A 22135-nucleotide genomic window follows, 5' to 3' on the forward strand; every position below is an offset into this window, starting at 1 on the left:
ATCTACGATCTCGTATACGAATACTCCACCGGAAATCCGTACCACCCCAGATTCGTGGGGTGATGCCTTTAAAGGACATTGGTGCATCAGGAAAAAAAAAACAATCGAGGAGTTCAGTATGATCAAATCAGTTGAAAAAGGTTCACCGAAGATTTTACTACTCAAAAGAATCCAGGAAAAAAATTGGAAAAGTGAATGAAGTGAGTGCTGACGACGGCCAAGCGATCCTCTGATCTTGGCACATGAAAGTCTGGAAACAGAGACACATAATATCTGCTGGATAACCATAGAGTTTGATTAACTTCTATTCTACCAAAATAAGCACATATATAATGTCCACAAATGTATATAACTATATAATATACTATAATTTGTATAGTACATGTATAATAAAAGACATATAATCATATAGTACAACCTTTTCACAAAGAAAAAGAAATGAATTTCAAAAAAAAAGCTTGAAATCACGCCACACATGTGAGTATACGCTCGGAACCGATCACATCTGAATGGCGAAGTTGTAAACAAAGTGAACGTAACACGATGCAGGATTTATATACAAACACAGGAAATTCTCACATTTTTGCAAACGACTGCACTTGGCGCAGTTGGTTGCACACAATGTGGGAAGAGAAGGAGAAGAAGAAGAAGAGGATAGAACCGATTTTTTCACCCCAAGTCTTGACGCAAGCACTTTTTTCTTAAGCACTGGAGGTAAATATAATCGAATTCTCCATGTACCAGTCAGAGTGAGAGATTGTGTATTTGCACTAAAATGATGAATTAGATGATCACGTGAGAGAGAACGTGACCATTCCCATAGAATTGCGGCACTAAAATGCTGATTGTGCAGATTGCAGACGGCACCACCAACAATTATTGAGCGATATGATGCGATTCTAGAAACAGATGGAATTTTCATCTTCTTCTTCTCTCTCATTCCTTCAATAGCAATTGTGATATAAATACTAACCATGTAATTATTAATGGCAGTTATTAATGCAATGAAAAAAAAAACGCTGTATGGATTTGGCGCAATTTTGCACAAATCACGGATCAACGTCACGCATCATCACATCGCATAAAAATGTGGTCGGAAGAAATGCATAATTGAATTGTGAGAAAGTGAGAAAAAGAATAAAATTTACATTCAAAAACTATCAAAATTTAACGCCATTGAAATGATTTCGATTATGGCATAAAAAGACAGAAAAGAAAACCAAAAATGTTTTGGAAAGAAATATCGGAACGATATGGTGTCCATATTTCAAGAACTAGTTTTTTCTTTTAGCGCAGCACCGTTCTGATGTACTTTTGATTTGCTATCCGAATAAGGAAAGAGCACATTAAGTGTAGGAAATAGCGAATTTCACGGGGCATTGCTTTAAAACGAAAAAAAAGGGAGAAAATCTAGCGACGAGGTGAAATCGCTCCGTTAAGCGAAAGTGCATTTAGTAAAATGTACACAAATCAATTGATAGGACAGCGCTGCTACTTTGGCGAGAATTAGAGTCTTGTTGACGTTAGAGAGAAAAATAGAATTAAAATAAACAGGAAAAAAAACATTGCCAAAACATGCCATTTACAAATGTCCAGAAAGAACTTTGTCGAAAGCTTACTTTGACGAGAGTTGACGTTTTGACGACGTCATACGGAAAAATAGAAATAAAAGAAACAAACAGAAAAAGAAAGAGAAAATACTTGCTGTCCACGGATATCCAGACAAAACTTTGCCGACCGCTGTACATACGACGACGAAGGCACTTGAATCATTGAGTGGCCAGATACGCTGCGGCTGTGTTTCTATGCGACACTAGAAATCCTTTAAACTCTCGAATAAGAAACATGAATTCCTCGGTGGATTGAAAGAAAATAAGAAAAGGAGGTGGATCGAATCGCCGTTGAACTCGCTATTAAATCAACATTAACGGATCTGTCTGTAATACGGTAGAAAAACTACCCATGGATGACGTCATTAACTTGAACTATAAAATGGAATTATAAAAATCGATTGCTACAGACATCCTACAGACACAAACACTTCGTACACGATCTGTAAAAGATTGGGACGTCGAATCGCGGAATCCGTCGGTGGGGATTCGAAGCAGCAAATCGATCGATAATGGCGAAAATTGATGGAAAGATAAAGAGCCGAACACATTTCGATTGAATGTGTGTATGCGGGTGTGTGTGTGCACTTCGTAATAGGAAAAAGAAAAAAAACAAAACGACAGGAAATTGTCGACATTTCACAGAGGGAATTTCCAGAAAAACTTGTGAACCCGACATCAGAACTAAGAAGAACTAGGAACCAGTCGTCTGCTTGTTAAACATCAACGCTTTAATTACACCGCATTCCCTAACCGTCGAAGTGTAATTACCGGATAAATTACTCTGTAATTAGCTGGTTAAGTAGATCAAAGACCGGCGGATACGGTAGCGGACCCGCATAGCATTCGGGAGGGGGAATATTTGAACCAATCCCCCTATCCCCGGGGTTGTACTGCTACACTAATGTGAATGTTTTGAACGACGGGCACAGAGACGTAGAGTGGACGTAGAGGTTAGAGTGCAGACGACCAGAGAGGTATCGGCATGTGCTCAGCTGTTCCGTAGAAGACAATAATACTTGGGAAACAAGAGGATTAACGATAGATCCCGTGCATCTAATTGACATCAGATCAGCAAATGGTCAACGACTCGATCAATACGGATCAACACAACGGAGAAGTAGGTTCCGATGAGGTCCGGGGGGAATTCTCTGAAGAAATCCTGAAGAATTCCCTGAATAAGGCAAAGATGTGTGAAGAGATTTCAAGAAATGTGAAGAAAAGCAGAGACTTCTTCCAGAACCCACAAAATGGTTATTCTCTTCTCTAATAGTACGAGGACGAGAACTAATTAGGCCTTTTCAAGCTTTTCTTCCCAGGACCAACAAGCAATCTATTTAAGTCTTAACAGGAAAAGTCCCCATAGCGAAAAGTGAATTGTAGCTGTCCTTCTGGAAATTTCCAGTGAAATTTGACCTATTCGCTTCAATTCGATGAAAAAAATGCCGGCACTTCAAACAGCCGTATTCTTTTTAATTCATTTTTTTTTGTGAAGACCTACACCTCAGAAAAAAAAAATGACTCGCAACGTTTTCTGTTCAGACGTAGGTCTTAATGAAGAAATAGCAAAAATCACTTACACAGTACTGAAAAATAAACCAATCAACTATGAATTTAATTATTTGAAGTTTGTAGGAAATAAATACATATATTAGCTACAATAAGGAAAGAATGAAGAAAAAAGAAGCCGAATAGCAAAAAAATAAAAAGAAAAAGAAAAGAAACTTAGTATGAGGAACCAAATACTAGTAATAAGGGCTGTTGCCACTATGACGTCACTTTAGATTTACTTAAATCTACTTGCAAATTGCAAATTGAAATTAATAGTTGAATTAGATTTAAAAATATAAAGACAGAAATCTCTATCAGAACTGATAAAGTTCAATGAAAAAATAAATAGCGCAAAAATAAGCAATAAATGTTTTTCTTTTAGTGTCCTTGCGAGGGTTTTTTTAGATGGAAAATTCATTAACGCGCCGTTTTGTTTTTTCGTCGTCTTTAGAAGCCTAAATAGAGCTGGATTGGGAAAATCTCACGTTCATTTCGAAGAAAAAAATAAATAGAAATACGCCGAGGTTCCAAGGCACGGGAACCTCCGAATAAGCGGCAAAATGCAATTTCGAAAAAACTGAAAAAATAGGTCTGCAGAGGAAGTGTAAAGGAAAATACTTAGTATATACTATATAATGATGCAAAATTAAGAATAAATAAACAGTAATAAAAATAAATATAAAACCAATTAGAAATAATATAATATATATCCTATCACAAAGAAATAAACCAATGATAGAGCAGGCGCTGCGAGATGAAAAGGATTGGAGGAGGGGGTGTCAGGCTACTTCCAAAAAGAGGAAAAAAAAAGAGAAAAAAAAAAGAAAAGTGATGAAAGAAACATAGAATATTGAGAGTGCGAGCAGAACCAAGCCATTGTTGGAACAATTTATAAAGATTTTTTGGAAAAAAAATCGTTATAACCTATTATTATTATTATTATTATTATTATTATTATTATTATTATTATTATTATTATTATTATTATCATTATTATTATTATTATTATTATTATTATTATTATTATTATTATTATTATTATCACAGAGCTATAGAAAGATTATCAAGAAAATAGTGACTATCATTATTTTGATTATATTTATTATTGTTATAAAATTAAAAAGAATCGTCGGAAAATTACTATTATTATCATCATTAAAGAATTGTGGAAATTATTAGGAATATAGCTATTATTATTACTACCACTATTATTATTGTTACTATTATTATTATCTTTATTTTTGTCAAGAAATTCTGGAGAAATTGAAATTATATAGAAATTGCTAGGAAATTAGCGACTGGGGAAGACATATTCTGAAAAATATTCCCAAAACAAGTATTTTGAAAAATGTTGCTGTAATAGGGTCAGGAGAAAATGCATCCGCATCCGGGCTCTTTCCAGAAGAACAGTGTAAATTTCTGCAAACAATTTAACCACCGAGTACATTTACGAGATATACGAGATAATGAGGTATCGGGAACGATTGGAGCGAGGTTAATGAGTGTCGTTTTGGTCGCGACATCAGCGGCGATATTGTCGATAGTGTGTCTGTCTATCCAGCTGTAAAAAAAGAGGTGGGAATCGGTTAGTGAGACGACGAGGTCGTCGCAGATTACGTACACGGCCAGCAGCAGCAGCGGTAGTAACAACTGGCGCAGAGGGTCACTTCCTAACTAACTCCTCTCCCTCCTAAAACCCCCTCCAACACATAAACTCTGCCTTACTGCGGACGATGTGGAGATGAACGGCTTAGCATCAGCGGCAACAGAAACGCTAACCCCGCTAACGTTGAGCCTCTCACCAGAAGAGCCAAATAATAGAGTCAGTCAGAGGTGGACCAAGGGGAGGAGGGGGAAGGGGGAGGTTGTCGATCGGTGTGCAATTGCGACGTGCATAACGAATTACCTCCGCTCAACGAACCGGTTCCTTAACCGATAGAGCTAGAAGAAACGCGACATTTATACGAAACTTTATGATTACAATGAAATGAATCAATATGCATCCAATGTACACTTAGATGGGAGTAACCTCTTGCTGCTGTGAGCGAAAGAATCATCTTGAAGTATGTGTGGTGCGCTCGCTTGTGGTGTGTTGAACGTCAAACAAACTAGTGTCTATGAGGGTTTGTGCGGGATGTGAGGCAAATGATGGCAAATACAGTCAGCTCAAGAGTCGCATGTCGCTAGTTCAAGTACACATTTTGCTGGATAATTGCTGCAAATCCATCTAAGTTTCTTTGCTGCAGGTGGATGGAGTTTTTCGGATTTATAAGGGTCAAAAACGAAAGAACTTGTGCCGGTTTTATGAGCACAGGAATTCGAAAAAAAATTGCTGATCCGTAGCTAGCTGTTCCTCCTTCTCTAAAGAAATAAAACTCACACACAAGTCCAGGAGCTCCAAGGCTAAAACCATTAACAATCGGAGCACAAAAAAAAAAACAAGGAAAATTGCAAGGCCTCTAGGTGGTTTTCTTTTTTCTTTCGTCTTCAAGCTACAATTTACAACAAAAATAGAAACTTTTATCTGAGTGTTTCTAATTTATAATTTAATTAATCCAATTTTGATTTTATTTCTAATTTTCTAATTTAATTTCTAAGGAAATGTCAGAAATTAAGTCACTTTCTAGCCTCATCTCTACCTTCTTGCCAAAATCCGGATAAAATTCCAAGTGTTACTTTTCTGCTTCTTCCTGTAAATAAAAAATGAGGACTTTTGGGAATTAAAACGGAAATTTAGAAAAATTTGTAAATTGCAGGTGGACTTTCGTTTTTTTTTGTTTGTTTTTGGTTTTTTCTTTCGACTTCAACGTATAACTCAGAAAATTAGTAGCTTTTATCCAAGTAATTCCAAGGGGAAGTCAGAAATTTCACTACTCTCTAGTCCGAGCTTTAGAAAATCAGAACTTGTACGTGGCTCCTTAGTATATGGTTACGTTGTTGAGTTAATATATGAATATATAAATGTATACTAAATAAAAAATAAGGAGAAAATGTGAGTAAGTATAATAAGTAAAAAAAATTAAGGCGAAAATGAATGTATAAAATGTTTAAACATACATACTGAAGTCATGAGAGGTGCAGGAATTTTTTTTTATACGTCAAAATCAACAACTATAAGGAAATTGCTAGAAAACAAGATGAGGAAAAGGAAATTGTAAATAAACCACGCCCACATGGAAAAAAACTATTCTGACAAATTTGATGATAAATTTACTGACATTGATCTACACATGGTTGTCTTCGTAGTAACTATTTCCAAAATTTCTCCCGAGTTTCTTTAGAATAAAATATTTTTTGGAAGAGTTTTAGCGTAAGAAGACCGTTTTCTTTCGCGAATTCGTTAACTGTTCTGTTGTTTCGGCGAAATTGCCTTCTTTTTGTGTTGTTTTACATTTAATGCGCTAACTCGTTGTGAAGAGAGAAAAAAAAAGCACGGGAAGCTATCCTGAGAATGCAATAGATGTCCGCGTTTTCTCTCTGTCTCTCTAAAACAAATTCCGTAACACGATTCACGGTCACATCGACATCAGGAAATGAAGATGAAACGCTTGAAATGCTATGTCATTTTAGATTTCACGCAAGAGTCACAGTGAATAGTCGAGGCAAAAAAAAAATCACCGGAACCAGTTCATTCAATGAGAATTTGCAAAAACGAAACGTTTTCCTGCGACTTCGTACACTTTTGATTAACGAGAAGATAATTCGAGTGTGACGGCGCTGGGAAAAACGTGCAATGTGTGAACGTTCCGAGAAGAAAGTTCGTACAGTTTGCAGCGATTTTTCAGCTACAAACTCTGCTGCTATGTAGCTTCCCACGTCAGGGAATCGTCCGGAAAACTTGCACGGAAATTATCGTCTACCATCAACTTCCATCCATGATCTAATCATTCAACGATGCGCGAACACACGGGGTTGTATTTGCTTGAACGAGCACGACAAATGTTCAAATTGGAGCAATTTCTCGGCCGCCGGAGGTTTGTTTTGAACGCAGTGGACGCGCGAATTGCAGCGGATGCGTTGCGGCTGCCCTTTTAAACATAAGTCCACAGCGCTACTGACTTTTGCAAGAAAACCTTCAGTATGGGTAGTAGGCACACTAATAGGAAATATTTATCGCTTATTTTTGAAGACTTGTGCAGCATTTTGCCCCAAATTTCACAGAATACGCTATTTCATAAAATAACTAAAGTCATAGATCACTCAATTTATGATCTATGATCCATTTTCTAGCAGAACAAAATAGGACAAATTTATTTTTCAACCGAACATCTATCTGATTTATTATTGTTCCTACTGTCATTCTTATTATTGTTATTATTACCATCACTATTATTATTATTATTATTATTATTATTATTATTATTATTATTATTATTATTATTATTATTATTATTATTATTATTATTATTATTATTATTATTATTATTATTATTATCAGTAGTAGTAGTACATAGTAAGCACTCCAAGTCATTTGCCAAGAATTATTGGCTTATTGTCATAACTAAACCTTCACCAATAATTAAGAAAGAAAAACAAAACAGCGCTAATCAATCCTAAAAAGCCTGCTAATCACAGTATTTGCTTTGGGACAATCATTTCGCATCCGAGCACCTTATTTCTTGCAAAAACAATACATTATAGAAAGTCTTTGGATCGACACAAAGGAAGAAAAGGGCGTAGGAAATTCTTGAAATTCTAAGACTAAGAGCATAATTCGAAGAAATGGATAGAAAAAGTGGTCAGAACCACTTAGAGAGGGCAACTTTCGGATCGAGAACTCGAATGTTCATTGTTCACAAAACTATTCATTAGAGTTTTTTTTTGTGGCATTAAAGAACACCACGATTCATAAAACTCAAAATTACCTACTAGGCTGTCATAAAATTCGACAGCATACATTAAATTGTCTAGTTTCATCCGGGTTTTCAAAGCAATGACTCAAGTTCAAATAACATAAACATCCACAACGGTCGTATTTGCAGAGGAAATGACGAATATGTTAGAAATTTTCGGTATTTCTAGAATCAGCTCATTTTTAGATCAACCAATCCTGGTTAGCAAGAGTTCAATGTTGTTAGGGGACCAAAAATATTGTCAGTGGTTACTGTATGATTTTTCCTCGAGAAATTTCTAGCTTTCGAAAGGTACCACAAATTTCCATGGTAAAATTTCCGGAAGATGTTAGCTTCGAGCGGTAAATTTAGTTACAATCACTCAATTCGTTGTATTTCAACTATAAATGATCCGAAAAATGTGAAGCGAGTTGAAAATTGTCCGTATTTGGATGTTTCACCTGAAAAAATGGTGACTTTTCAGAGATTCGGAGAAGCTTTAATGTATAAACCGAAAAACTGTCTCCATGGTGGATATGCTTGGTCTCAAAACGAGCACCAACCGCAAAAGCGATAACTTACAACTGTACTTTGACGAAAAAGCTTTTAAAAATCATTTCCATAAAGAAAATCCTGAGATTTTTTGGTGAGACATTTTGGGCAATTACTGCAGTCCTTGCGTCACCCTTAGAAAAGAAAAAGTGAAAGTGTGAGAGAAAAAATGAGCGTTCAGGAGTTTCAGACTTTACTTTCTATGGTCTAGTTCCATTATTTCTTCTTCTCTTCTTTTTTTTCTGAATTTAGCCTTTTTTGCCCAAGTTTGAAAGCATGTATCTGTGTTTGCCCACATGTTCTATTTAGTGCAAAATTTTAAACTGAATTAAATCAAATTTCAAAAACTTAGTTCAATCCATATTTTTCCCAAATTTACTTGCATTTGTTAATTATCATTATTACTTTAATCATTTTATTTATTTATTTATTTATTTATTTATTTATTTATTTATTTATTTTTGCAAATTCTATTTCTAGAAACTAATAATGAAAAGTGTTGCAACCAGAAAATGTTCGAAAGAGTACTCAATGAAATATATATTGTAAGAAATTATCAGAAATTCGAATTTATAAGAAATCAATAAAGACTCGATCGAAGAAGAACGACTGAATAATTCTGTTTCTAGAATCAAAACTAGAAATGTGGATAAATTTGACAACAACAACAACGATGCGGCAACGATAAGAAGCTCCGTTAGCCGGTTTGACATCGATACCATGAAGAAATGTGGTGTGAAAATCAACAACAAATATTGTTTACTTTTAAGAAAACGGGAGAACATCTGCAGATTCGTGGACTCTACAACGACAATGCCATCTTTTCTCCGATGGAGGCGGAGTCAAATACACAAAGAGAGATGAGGATTGGAAAGAAAAAAAAACAACAACAAGAGGAGTAACAAATCAAATCAACATGAAAACGTTTACGACAGCTGTACTTACGTTTGCGTTGTTTGTGTCTGAGTGCTTGTAAAAGTTCATTGAAAAGCGCGGAACAACCAGGACACACCCTTCGTCATCATTACGGACGAAAGAAGAACATTGAAGAAACGTTTTCACGTTGAAAAGAAAAACGTAAGCGCACGCAACGCAGCAACAACTCGCACGACGTTTCGCGAGAAGCGAATTTCGCCCGGTGTGTGTGATTTTATGAGCTGTTTTCAGCTGTCGAATAGTGGCCATTAAAAAAACGCTTCGTAGAGAGCGTACGAATTGGAAGACCCGTGAACTAGTGGTGGTGGTGGTGGTGCAGCTGTTCACCGGCTCTGGATCCTACAAGAAGAAAAAAGATCTCCGTAAAATCTATGTCTTTGTCCAGTTTCAGGAAATCTTCCAGAAATTTCCAGTACTACCCATATAATTTCCAGTAATTTGTTTGATTTAAGGAGTGAGGGGGTCAGATGTACTAGGAAGTAATGCGGAACCACAGTTACTGCCCTGTCGAGTGTCCTCAGGCTTCTTCGAAAAATGAGAACGGGAGAAAATTTCGAGTGTTCAAATATTCGAACAATTCGGAAGTATTACTAAATCGGGATTTATTGAATAGCAAAGCTTAGAAATTAACGCATAGCCACAGTTACTGGCCCACTGAGAGCCGCAGTATCTATGCAATTCCTCGAATAGGCGGAAGCGAGAAGAAATTTTGAATGTTCGAATATTCGAGCAATTCGAAAGTATAACTAAATCACTTTGTGAATAGGATTTGTTGAGTGCCTCAGCGTTATTTGTAGAAGGGCACTGATCGAATCCCAGTGGAAAAATAATTCTATTAATAAAATAATAAATAATAATAAAACAAAATAGCAAAATAATAACAAATAAACAAAAGATTAAGGTAACAACAATTGATGTGATATAAAATTAAAATTACAATCTTTTCTGAATTGCAATCAATCACCAATTCTTTATTTTGTAAGTTTAACTATTTGGAAAAGAAATTAAATTAGTTCCTATTGTCAAAGAAATATTTCCTATAAAAATTATCACAAAGCCGAAATTATTAGAAGTCGATGAAGCTGATATATTTTATTTTTATTTTGAATACAGTTAAAATTTGAACCAGTCCTCAAGACCTCTTTCCTGTTCGCTCCTTTATTGGGAATATTTATGAACCCTACGATCACTCGATCTGATAAAAATTAGCAACAATAAAACATGGACGGACAAGAGCGGTGAGCGTGGATTCGGAACAGCAGACACCTGTCATCGTCCGGGGGAAGTTATCCAGTCGTTGGGTGGGTTCGGAGGCGAGCACGCGCCTGCCGAAATAAATCAAATCCGAGGGCGGCGCCGAGTTAAACTCATCGCACCCTCATCGGTGTACATACATCTACCACCAGATTTGTTGCAATGCTCATCTTCTGCATCAGTGGATCCTCAACGGGCTGGCGTCGTCGTTCGTCGAACACAGCAAAAAACGAACGCTAATTGGTGGCATTCTTGGGATGTCCGGATCCGTTACCCCTAAACAAATGTCGATCTTGCAAAATAGAAAATTGGATCAGTAACCAAGCAAGATTTGCCGGGGAGAAAAATCTGCTCGTTTCACGGATCCCATGGCTAAATGCTGCGCTGATTGCTGGGGGAAGAGTCCAAAAATCACAATATGGATCCTATTCCTAAGGCAATGTTTCCCCATTTTTACATTTTCTACTTCCCACATTGTAGTTCTTGGGAAAATTTCACTTTCATCCACCTAAACGTGGTTTACGAAAGCTCTGGAAGCTCGCACCCCTCTTATTATTATCCGAACAACAGTAATATAGAGGCCTAACCCTATAGGGCTTGCTCACGCCAAAAATTTCAATTTTTTCAATTTTAAGCGCTAAAACTCATTACGACTTAGCAGACATCCCATGAATAAACCAAGTGATGGATGTTGCCGCAGGGTTTTCTGTGATCAGCATAAAAAAAATTAATAATCCTCCCTAGTTGTATGGATTTGTCGAAAAGAAAAATTCGGACGGATTTTTTTTATGAATTAGTGAATAGTAAAATAAATGAGTGTATAAATAATAAAAATAAGAAGACTAATAAGATAATAATAAGGAAAAATAAAAATAAAAACAATAGAAATAAGAAAAAAACAAAATATATTAACAAATAATAAGAAAAAAAACTTGCGAGACGTAAATAGAGTCTTCATTGATCCTAGAATTCGGTAATCTATCAATCAACAAACCCAATATTTCCGCGATAGTTATTTTTTGTTTGTTATTTTATTTTATTTATATTACATTTTATTTTCGCGTATTTTCAAACTCTAAAATCGTACGGAGCGGAAGCGTTGGGTTTTTAACAGTTTATACCACATAACAGCGCATTTTTATTTCCGACAGATCACAAACAATGAGGTGATCAAATGTATTTCCTAAGCGACACTAATATTTCCATAAATCAAATCAATAAGTAGCCAAATAATCAATAAGTAATAAATTACTGTAGCAAAAACACATTTCAGAAAGCAACCATCCAGTGGATCAGAAAAATCCCCTACCTCAGAATAAAAAATTTATGTAGAAATGTAACCAAATAATCAAATCAATAAGTAACCAAATAATCAATAACTAGCTAAATAATAACTAAGTAATGTAATCGCAATAAAAAGAATACAGTATGTCTACCACATTTCCTGCGCTTTCTCTTGCATAATAAATACAAAATAATAATAAAACAAAATAACAAAATAATAATAAAAAAACAAAAGAATAATGTAACAACAATCAATGTGATATAAAATTAAAGTTACAATCTTTTTCGAGTTGCAATCACTCGTTAAGTCTAGAAAATGAGTGTTACATTGAGCTCAGCGTTAGCAAAATGATGTCGACTCCACAGTAGATGTCCTGCAGGAGATAAATTAAATTGAACTCTTAAAAATTTCGGATTTTCGGATTTCGGATTGATTAATCCTCTAATTTCTTGAAGAATCAAAGATTACCTTCTATTTTTTTTACTAATTTTCTCAACCTAATTCTCTTTTCTCGTCCTTTAGGCAGGTAGATAGCTTAAGCGCTTTATCTTGAACTAAGTGCAGGACTCTTTCGAGGAATACCATAAAGTTAAGGATGCTAGGTCCTCCTAGGTCCGCAGATATTTCCCGAAATCATTTTTCATTGTATTTTTTATTTGCGGCAGTCCGGCCCAGTTTGAACTCGTAGAAGTAAATTTGACGAAAAATGCGATTAGACATCTGAAAATAAAAACCAAATTATTTTTATAATAAGCGACTTGAATTAAATTCCATATACATATTTAGAAAACTCATATAATAAGCTTTCCAACATTGTATAATATCTCTTAAAAAAGAGCCTTAGTTTATCAAAAAAAAATAGTGTTGAAACTAATAAACAAAAAAACCTGCATCTCTTTTGCACCAACCTAATAGTAAACAAAATTCGATCAATATACATATTTCGGACATATGTTCTAAGTGTTCATCGTTGTTCGGATAAAAGGGGCTTTTCTCTCGCAGAACAATACGTTCAATGTGCGGATTATTTCCGTGGGGTTGGCGAAACTGAATACTCTAATTAGCAGCAGCCAGCGGCGGTTGCGAGCGGCTGTGACCCGGCTGTGCTTAAAATCCCCTACCCCCTACCCATACACGCATAGCCTAACGGGCTACAATTTCCAGATGAATGATAGACATTTCGTCCCAAGCCTGATTACCCTGTGGAGTAATAACATTTGCTAAGAAGGCTTGAAATGGCTTAACTCTCTTTCTTTCTCTCTCACACACACACAATACGCTAATGGAAAATGGATCCTTAACGCTGTGGAATGGGCCCCAAATTCAGGAGGTATGGGATTATTTGTCCACTAAGGAATTATATGTATATGAGGAATTAGGAGTATGAATTATAAGAAGTAAAAATTGTAAGCATGAATGACAAAGGAAAGCAATGTCGACTAAGGAATAAGGAAAAAGGAAAAAAATTGTCAACATAGGAATTTCTTATCCAAAAAAGGAATTAATTGCAGAAAAATATTTTTAGAAAAAAAATTCTGGATGAAGAAATTTCGGAGAAGTGTCGTTTCATTTAAGAAAATTCTTTGCGAAGAACTATTAGGGGTAATTGAATATAAACATGCATGACTCTGTCTTGGATAACTCGCCAAAACACTAAGCTTCATCAAAATAAAACTTTAAAAAAACGTCTAAAACTGTTGATTTCTGTTTTTCTCACGACATTACAGTAATGTAACAGAAAGCGAGAAAAAAATTTGATAAAGAGTCAGAAAGAAAAAAATCCTCAAAGCATTCCTCCACAGTTATCGACAACACCTTAAAAATTAATTGAAAGAGTTCTCGATAACTCTTGAGTGAAAATAGAACTTAAAATATTCGATGATTTAAAATTTGAAGGAAACGACGAATAAAACGTGCTTTGTGTGTAGTCACGTACAAAGCGGAAGCTAGTAGGCGCATGAAACGCACGTGTTAAAGCATGCACTGCGGCTACTCAGCCGTACTTCTAGGTTGTCCGGTCTGCTTAATCGTTCTTAGAATTTGTAGTTTTTCAAGGAATTAATGTATGGGAAATTTCTCCCCACTTCATATCTACAATTACACATTTTTATGCTTCTTTTTCACTAATAGCTGGCCTATTTTGTTTCTTCTGGGATCTTTCTCTCAGAGTTTCTCGGAATCTTTGAAAAAGACGTCTATTAGCCAGACGCACAGTCTACATCGCCGTCGCCTTTAAAAGCGACGTATCATTAACGTAGTTATGACAGCTGTGGGACAATATACAGTTCAGGCTGTAGATGCCCCCCCCCCCCCCCCCCCTGCCGATTCCTCCTGATCGCCCTGAAAAATGCTCGAAATGCTCCGGTCCCTTCAGCAGCTTATTCATTGGTTTAACGTGAATAGGGTGGTGAGGAGATCTCATCGATCTTCGACCGCACGCTCGTGGATGCAGCACGTGTGCAATGGTGGCGCTTTCTAACGTACCTAGGAACTAAAGCGGTTCCCACACCGTTTTTTGAGGACACAAGGAAGAAGTGAGCGGAGCTCCGCTTATACTCGTAATCTACACTCCGGAATCTAGATTTTCCCTCAAGTTTCCCAACTACGCCAGTTTCGTGACAAGCTGCCTTTAGAACATAACGATTCTTGTGCTCCCAGTTAATTTTAGTAGCAATCAAGTCAATGTTAGCGTGTCTAAAATAATACTCGTATCAATAATTGCTATCCTACTTGTTCTGGATGGACGGTGTATCGCAGTCGGTAAGAGGTGTCGCTGCAGCATGATTGATCGGAAGTTCGATTCGGCGCTGGTCCCAACCAAGCTTTTTATCTCTACTGGGTCGATAAATTGTTACCAGACTTGTCTGGGAAGATAAAAGCACTAACGCGATTTATCAGGTGGGCCCCACAACTCATTGTATAGGCTAGTTATGCGTTCGTAGAAGTCAAACGATTCTGAATCGAAGTAAACGTGGTGGCGCATCCCAAGCGGATTATCCTTTTAATGGTTTATTTGCTCTGGATGACTGAAATCGATGGAAAAATCTCCATGTGCGACTTTTAATAAACCTGATGATTTGTGCCAGACGATTGATGATTCAGTAGTTGTGTCCTTAAATTGAGTCTTCTAGTTGTTATAACAAGTTATTAATGGTTAACGTTCCGGCGACCCTGCTTTTTTCGGAGCCTGAAAGAATAAAATCAAACATGATTTATGTGTGTTCTTATGATTATGATTTATGCAAATACCTCTCAACAAAGAAAATCCTAAGTCTACTGTTGGGTCTCATAGTTACAAGTAGAACTGTAGATCGCAGCTTAGACTCGGATGACTTTCTTGCCGCTGCTAGATGCCTGTTGTGAGATGACTAGTGCAATAAAATATTAGCCTTAAAGGCATCACTCCGAATCTGAGGTGGTACAGATTTCAAATGGAGTATTCGTATACGCGATGGGAGACTATGGAGAGGGGGAGAGATTCCGTCCATTTCCTGCTAATTACCGTAAAAAACGGCCCGAAAGATGCGACGCCGCACAAGGTTGGCGCGCTCCAGTCGAATTCCCAGTAGAAAATAATGCGCCAGAACGACTGAAGCCGTATCTTCCGGGCCGTTTGTTACGGCAATTAGGAAGAAATGGACGGAATCACCCCTCTCGCCATAGTCTCCCATCCCGTATACGAATACTCCACCTGAAATTCGTACCACCTCAGATTCGTGGAGTGATGCCTTTAAATATGGCGCGAGTTCCGGCGTAATGAAGAAGCATTCCTCTTTGCGATTCATCTTCGGGTTTTTGGAGTGGAAGTCCAAAACGTTCCCAGAACATGGCGCGCCGCATTGCTACGTTCGCGCGCCAATCTCGTGATCAGAACTTCAAAAGCTTCTCCGTTATAACGGAACGGCGAACCCTATGACCACATATTGCAGTGTAGTCACATAATTTGCTCTTGCCGTCCAGGTGTTCTTTGATTCGAACACATAGTGATCCAGCTGTTTCTCCTATGTATTCGTCACCGCACTAAATACAAAAAAAAATCAAATGAACAACCCATGAACTCGTGCAGTCATCCTCATTGTTATCCGGACATACTTTGCACTTCAGTATAATGAAAATACAGTTACACTTCATACGGTTTCCGGTATGAGCCTTTGCCTAAGATTGTTAGGTTGAGCTCTGTGATACCTGAAGAAAATTTGAGAAAATAAACGCTGAAGAAAAATGTCTATCGGAGACTCTTAAGTGTTATCCTCCTACAAACTTAGTTCAGTTTTCTTTCTTCCATTTGCGCCACTGAAAAATGAAAAAGCTGTGAAGTTCATGATAATTTTTGTAAAAAAAAATACAGCTCTGAAATAATGAATTGAGGCTTATGATAGGATTCAGAGAAATTTATCCCAGCTGTGATTTCTCTACAAAAATAATCTCTACCAAGTTATTTCACGTTATTAGAACCATTTCTCCATCGGTAACAAGAATCGTTTTTAAAAACGAAATTACGATTTTTCAGTGAACTTAGCGCTTCGGAGAACGATATGAATAGAAATTTGTAGTGGATGCGCTCATTGTCAAATCCTATTTTTCGATTTCTAAGGTTCATTAACTCGAGCTCTTCCAGACACTCTGCATTTTGACATTTTTAGGAGAGAATCTGAATAAAATTTATTGCATTTCGAATGATTTCCTTCCACTATGCAAATATCCATGATTTGCATTTTGCGGTTAAAAACATGCACTTCTCCGGAACTACATCGCCGTCCAGCAATCAGTGGACCTCAGACCTTGGACACGGCTGAAGGTGATTGAAATATTTTCAGTTACTTTCAAACTACATAGCTGTAGGAATGGGAACATTTGGAACTCTAAATACAGCAAAATAGAAACAACAAATAAAATAAAAGAAAAATAAGAGGTGAAATGTAAATATGTAGCAATTGATGTATCAATTTCCAAAAATTTTCATTTAAAATCACTATAATAATATTAATAAAGTAATGTTATTATTATGCTAAGAAAACCCATAGAGAGAGTCTAATTAAGGTATACTTCAATTTTTCGTATGATCTTAGTATGGTCTTTGATCTATGGTTTTTACGAATACTGTGCTTTTTTATTTTTAATTTTACCGTTGCTATTTTACGGTTTTTTACGTATTACTATTTTTACTATAGTAATATTTCTACATACAGTTAGGAGAAGAAGACAGTGACCTCTATGCGATCGATAATTTCTTACATACGCACAAAACAGTGGAAGTTCGGCTGGAAACAAAACTATAGTGGTGAATCACTAGGAGAAATATTCGCCGTCAACTAAAAAAAAGTTCTTTAGCGGATTTTCTGCCATGGGGGGAATTTAATTAAAGAGTTTGAGCGAGTAGGCATCGTCACAACTCACAGTATATTTTTTTTAGATACAATACTTCTATAATAAATTTCTAATAACAAAAATAAAAATAGAAAGGAGAAATAGAATAATAGAAATAGAATAATAGAAACAGACATAAAATAATAATTTTAAATGGACTTTTTCCTTTTTCCTTTCTTCTTCTTTCTTTCTTTCTTTTTCATTCTTTTTTCTTCTATTTTTCTATGACTCATATTTTCCAATACGACTACAAAAGAGTGGAATTTTCTTCGCACAGACCAAATGTGAGAGAAAAAGAAGAAAAAGGTCTGGTTTCCCCACAACGTATTGCGTTTCTACAGGAGATAAAATCTATAACATAGCTCATTTGTTGAAATTCGTGGGGAAAGACTGATAAAAATTATGAAAAACTTATTTTTACTTATTTTTTATTAATTGAATTAATTATTTTATTTATTCTTATTTCGAACAATAAAGTTCTTCACACCATAAACATTTTTATTTTTCTTTCGTTACCTTCACCTAATGTCCGAGCACGAGTTATTTCAGTTATTTCTCGTTTTTCGTCCCTCAACCCTCTACCACCTGAATTTATTTTTGGCTCGTTGATCCATATGCAATTCTTTAATTTTTTTTTTGAAATTTTCAGAAATTTCTCACCTCCTCCACTTCCACCATCTCTCTCGCATGCGAAAGTCGACAAGTGAAATTCAAACAAACTCACATTTATAGCATAACCCACAAACTCGAAAACAAATTTATATTTTTAAATTTGGATTTTTTTTTTTGATATCTCATTTTCCTCTTCTCTTTTCTTGTTCATCTTTTTATGGTGGTTAACATTCAAATCGCGACAATTCACATTTTCACACATTTCTCTTCCTATCAGAAGTTTTTTTTAAGAGGAAAAAATAGAAAATAAAATTAATTTGGATCACTTCCACAAAAAAAGGAACAGAGGTAGAACATCACAGAAGAAATACGTAAAACTTCTCCAAAGATATCTTGGAGATTGTAAAACAGAAATAGGACTTCAGATAAATGTTTTTTTCTTTCTTTTGTATCCTTGTCCTTTTTTTGAATAGCTCCCTTCAAAACAGTGGTGTTTTTGTGGCTATTTGTTGTCAGCGTTCCCATGGGTGCGATTCCTAGGCTGCCATATTTCACTGAGCATAGATTTCAAGCAAAACAAAAATGTAAAAAACCAAAAAATCTTTGCGAATCCCTTTAGTATTTATTATGGGATGGCTGTTATTGGAAAAACTGTTTCCAGTACTCCATGGACAACTGTCACAATTATCCACTATAGTAAAGTTTTGAAGCAAGGAATCAACTTTAAATGGAGATTGTTCAGAGTTATTTCGGGGAAATGTTCCTAGCAAAGAAAATCTGAGGTTGAGCCATAGACATATACGCTTGATGGCTTTTTTGGAACTAAAATGAATTTCTTGGTTTTTTTTCGAGGCGTCGGTGAATTCAAGGATAATCTCGTCTAAAACTTCATGAGAAATTCCGTTTTTCACCTATTCGCCCAATAATCCTCTAACCTTCACACAAATAGTATAAACGACAAAAACACTTAACGCCGACCTTGGAATATAATGAAACCTTTTCGGGAAGAGTTTAGAGGAAAAGAAAACAGAAAGAGGGAGAAATAGGAAATGTCTGAAACACCATGAATGGACTAAATGCTTTCAATTATCAAGGATGAAAACATCTGAATTTTTTTTTTTTTTTTGAAAAGGCAGCTAATGCCGCAGCTGTCTAAGTTAAGAGATTTTTTTCAATTTAATTAGTTTTTGCAAGAATCAGTAAAGTATACAGATGGTTTTTTTGTCTCAGACCTTCTAATGTGACTTTAATTAAATTTCCTATTATGGGAAAAAAACTGGGAGGCATGGATCTTAGCGGAAAATCTCAAGAAAAAAAGTTGAAGCTCGGCTAAAAGCACATCACTATCGTCAATGAAAACTGTTGGCTAACGTATTTTGGAAGAAATTAATGTTCTTTATGGTTGTGTGTACACCCAAAAGATGTTGATAATGGAAAATAATAATCTCATTCAATTGGAAAAAAGTAGTATAAGTGCATAAAGTACTTTGAAGTTTTCTAGTTTTGTTTGCCGGAAAATGGGGACAATTTCTAGAAGAAATTCCTGGATGGGAAGAGGCGTACTCTGTAATCTTTCGCTTCCAAAAATCAATTGTTATTTATTTTTATTAAGTCAACTTAATAGTTTCTTTCTTTCTAGTTTTGTCCACATTCGTTGCGCCTCAACAGGGAAATAAATAAAAACAATACAAAAAATAAACGAATTGTAACATATGCAGACAGGCAACTAAATGGAAAAAATCTTTGAAATGCTGAAAAAGTTGTCGAAAAATTTGAAAATCTTTGAAATGCCGAAAATTTTGAAATTTGAAACACTTCACAGTTTGTTAGTTATAGACGGATGTGTTGTAAGAGATTTGCAGCTAGTTTTACTCCTGAAAAAAATGACTTCTGTCGAACTCTGAGATCACAGAGGAAATCGGGGGGAAAAAATGACATATGGAGCCGAGAATAGAAGAGCCGCAAACGGGGCGCCGCCAAACATGTGCCGCGAGATAATCGAGACGCATTTTTGTCGTCGCATTAAATGTCTGGAGATCGATGCGACGAAATGTGGCAAAAACTCGGCCGAAGCACGACTGACTACATACTTCTGACTGACTGACATATATGTGTATATTTGGACCAAAAGCATATGTGGATCCGGATGGGAGTCCCTTGAAAGTCTTTTCACTTCGACGGGTCCCCACAGGAAATGCATTCGATTCAGAAATCTTACCGTAACCTTGGGTTTCTAGTTGTTTATCGCTAAAGTTAATATCAACAATTAAAAAATATTATTTATTTTGTTAGTATTTATTATTATGTGATTTGTCGTTGTTATTTTTGGAATTTTTATTTACCGACAGCCGATCTATTTTTTGAGATCGAGATTTTTTTTGGGGATTTTTTGAGATTGAGATGAGATCTATTTTTAAAATATTAATTAAAACTAATTTGAAAGTGTATGTATAGAATTCTTTTCACAAAAAAAGAGTATTAAGTATACTTGAGGATTACTTAAGAGTTTCTATTTCATTCAAGTATTTGTAATTAATGTTGATTCCAAAAGGTTTAAGGTGATCTATTTTTTTTAAAAGATTAATATAACTTTATTTAAAGATATAAGGATAAAGTTGTGTTCCAAAAATAGAAGGTCTGGATAGAAGAAACTCTCACATCCTGAATACAGTACCCTCCAGTCTCCAGTCACTCTCGGATTAGCAAATATTCTGATCAATACACCGTAGACCAACAAACACATCTACATTTTTTTGTTTCCAAATAAATAAGAGGAAATCCAGAAATAGGCGGGAAAATTGATTCTCTCGAAATAATATCGTAGCCTCCCAGGCTGGAATTGTAGAATTGCTTGAAATACGCGGTATTAATGGATAATGAGTGATTTTACTAGAATTTATTAGGCTGAGTCGAAACTTCTTGGACAAATTAACAATATTCTTATTTATTTTGCAATTTTTAAACGATAACCTTAAATCATTTGAAGTATTAACCAATTGGGCATCGGTGGTCTTCTGCTAACTGCTGTTTAGGCAGATCGTGAATGCCCTTGCTCCAGAACACTAGGGACTGCTCCTTGAAGAGCTGCTAGAGTGCCTTTTTGATGTCGTCGCGGGTTTGGAAGTCTTTACCATTCAGATGACGTTGGAGATAGAAAGAGAGGAGGTAATCCGATGCAGCCAAGTCTGGGGAATACGGTAAATACTTTTTTTTACAGTATACTTCTGTTTCCAAAACTCAATTTAGAAGGGAAAATTGCACTGAATTATAGCGTCTAGTATTTTTTGGCACTTTTTTGGCACAAGTCCTAGAAGTTCACCACAACGATGCTGGCAAATCATTGATACATGCCGATTGAAACGATATGTTGTAATTTTTGGAAACTTTTTTTCTTCTTTTTTTTTACATGGATGAAATCATGGCTATTGTTCCCTCGAACTAGTTTCGTCTGCCGTTTTGCCTTTCAATTGTTGATTCGTCTATTTTGACAGCTGTAAACTTTTTATTTGTGTTTTTTTAAAATGTTTTTATGGTACGTTTGGAGTTTGTTTTGCTAAAAAAACAAACAATGAACATCGCTCTAAGAACGTTAAGGTCTAAGAGTAGTCGACCACATGTTTCTTCAATCCTAATGCAAGTTTTTTTTTCCTGTTCGGTTCAAAAATAAACCAAAAACTGTGTTTTTGGAGCAAAAAAGGCGTTTGTTCCGGTGGAAAATTCTTGATTTCTCCACTTCATTTTTTTAAATGAAGGAATCAATAAGCAAAGAAATCAATAAGCAATTCAAATTTTGAAATTCTGTGTTTAATTTTTTTTGTGTTAAATTTAATTCATAGAGAATATACCTTAAATCATCACCATGGCACATTTAAATACTGGTTGAACGTGATGAAATGAATTTGAGAAAAATCAATCAATACGCTAAATCATGACGTACTGTATAGTCACATTTATGCAGTACATCGTACTTTAGTGCATTTGGTCAATTCTGAATGTATGTACGTGTCGCTGGTCATCAAATCCCTTTTCTTCCGCATTAATTCAAAAACAAACTCATTTTTCCTTGGATTTTCGCTTTTCTCCGGCAAACTACCCTCATACTATAAATATAGGATTCATAGAGTTCTTTTTTTACG

General features: G+C 35.7%; 1 protein-coding gene across 1 annotated transcript; it reads left to right on the top strand.

The window, feature by feature from the left end:
- Window positions 1-2688: 2688 nt before the first annotated feature.
- Window positions 2689-9447, top strand: RB195_003654 (uncharacterized protein; the record flags this gene model as incomplete). The annotated part of the gene is made up of 4 exons (XM_064201400.1): window positions 2689-2730; window positions 4059-4235; window positions 7392-7607; window positions 9316-9447. The coding sequence occupies 4 exons, from the start codon at window positions 2689-2691 to the stop codon at window positions 9445-9447; spliced, it is 567 nt and encodes a 188-aa protein (XP_064057281.1).
- Between the last annotated feature and the right edge of the window lie 12688 nt (window positions 9448-22135).

This window comes from Necator americanus, chromosome IV, assembly GCF_031761385.1.
Source record: "Necator americanus strain Aroian chromosome IV, whole genome shotgun sequence".
Lineage (NCBI taxonomy): Eukaryota > Metazoa > Nematoda > Chromadorea > Rhabditida > Ancylostomatidae > Necator > Necator americanus.